This window comes from Dama dama, chromosome X (genome assembly GCF_033118175.1).
Source record: "Dama dama isolate Ldn47 chromosome X, ASM3311817v1, whole genome shotgun sequence".
Lineage (NCBI taxonomy): Eukaryota > Metazoa > Chordata > Mammalia > Artiodactyla > Cervidae > Dama > Dama dama.
The window spans coordinates 99637782-99639703 of NC_083714.1; the positions used below are offsets into that span (position 1 = coordinate 99637782).

The 1922-nt window shown below is 49.2% G+C and overlaps 1 protein-coding gene across 1 annotated transcript; it reads right to left on the minus strand.

Annotated features, from left to right (window-relative positions):
* Positions 1-472: 472 nt before the first annotated feature.
* LOC133051814 (casein kinase I-like) lies at positions 473-1486 on the minus strand. Its single transcript, XM_061136450.1, has one exon. It carries the CDS (start codon positions 1484-1486, stop codon positions 473-475), a length of 1014 nt encoding a protein of 337 aa, XP_060992433.1.
* Positions 1487-1922: the final 436 nt, after the last annotated feature.

The following is a 1922-nucleotide window of genomic DNA, read 5'->3' on the forward strand; positions in this document are numbered from 1 at the left end:
TGTTATTTCCAGCTCAAGTAAGCAAGCAGAGTTGTTCATATGCTCAAACTTGGAATCTTGATTACGACCATATCAGCTGGCTTGCAAACAAGAAGTCAACCATGTTAAGAATGTTTTAAGTGAACAACCTGCAAACCCCAGGGATGGATAAACCTTCAGAATGCATTAACAACCATAGCAACTGTACAGGCTATTCTTCTGAAATGAGATCTCTCAAAGCAGTATAGTTCAAAATAAAAGAGTTTAATTAAAATTGGCATAGGCACAATTTTCCCACCAATTTTGTGTGTGTCAAGCGTTTAGTGAACTTTTCCACTTGAAAAAGTGAAATAGAAAACTGGATACCATGTTTCACTAATGACAGAGCCTTCAGCCCAGAGGAGACCATCTCTGCTGACCAGAGCCAGTTTAGAGGGAAATGAATTTGCTGCTCGAGTCTCCTGTTCTGTGTCCTCTGTTCCTTGATTCCTGCTTATGAACCTTTCACTTCACTTTTGGTTTTGTCAGTCTGATTGCCTGTAGGTGTTTGGGCCTGCTGACCCTGCCCACTTGAAGAGGCAGCCTGCTGTGCTGCTTTCTGCTGTAGCACTATCCAATCAAATGCATAGTCATGTTGGTAATTCAGGGTCCTGAAAAGAATGCGGAATAGCTGCCTCAGGTATGTGTAATCCGGGGCTTCCTCAAAGGACAGCCCACGACAATGCTTAAAGTACATGGCAAATTCTACAGGAAATCCGTTACATAAAACATCAACAGGTGTGGCCATCTTCATTTCGCTAATCTTTTCACATCTTTGCTTCATCGTTGCAGCCTTTAGTCCTTGCCATGGCAGGCTGGCTCTATTAAAATACATCAAGACATATCCTAATGATTCCATGTCATCTCGGCGACTCTGTTCAATACCAAGATGTGCACGGATGCTAGCATAGGGAGGCGTGCCAGTGAGACTTTTACCCTTTCTGTACGATATGTGTTGCCCTGTCCTGCTGTCTCTGTACTTCTTAGCCAAACCAAAATCAATAAGGAATAACTTCTTCCACTGCTGCCCAGTACCCATTAGGAAGTTATCCGGTTTAATGTCTCTGTGTATCAGATTCTGTGTGTGCACATATTCGAGTCTACTGATCATCTGTTCAGCTAACATAAGTACAGTTTTCATTGTGAACCTCCTTGAACAGAAATTGAAGAGGTCTTCAAGGCTGGGTCCCAGAAGATCCATGACGAGCACATTAGAGTCCGCTTCCTGACCAAACCACCGTATCTGGGGGATGCCAACCCCACCTTGAAGAACATTATAGAGCTCCTTCTCATGTACCAACCGGGGCTGCCTCGCATCCTGTGACTCTAGTTTCACTGCCACTTCCTCGTGGTTGGTGAGGTCTATCGCCAAATAAACGTCCCCGAAGGAGCCACACCCGATCTCCCGTACCAGTTTGTATCTCCCTCCGACAATGAAATCGGCCTTGGGTCCGCTGCTGCTCGCCATCCTGAGAGACAAAGACGGGGTTGGGGTTAAGCTCCGACACCTCTAAGGGGACGATGGACGCCCCTCGGGCTCGTCCACGGAGCAAGGCCGTGAAGGCAGGCAGGAAACAGAGAATGCTGGCTGTTTCTCAGCGTTACAGGGCCCAGAATCCGCCAAGGGGACCCTGACCACCGCTACTGTCTGGTTTCTTTTCACCAGCCCACCGACCGTTGAGGGGGTTCTCACCGTTAGCCGGCTGAGCCTCTGGCTTCTGGCGGCGGCCGCGGCCTCGCTTCTGCGGCGACTTCGGGGGCTGGTAAAGGGGAGCCGTGAAGTTATGGCGGCGATACCACTGCCACCAGTGCCACCGGCTCCCGCCAGGAGGAACCCCTGGTCACTCCGCCGGCGCTGCCATCTTGTTATAACGGCTGCAGCCAACACAAAGTGCCCCGAGCTC

Coding starts and splice junctions, on each gene's coding strand:
- LOC133051814 (XM_061136450.1), bottom strand. CDS start 1,486: ATGGCGAGCAGCAGCGGACCCAAGGCCGATTTCATTGTCGGAGGGAGA.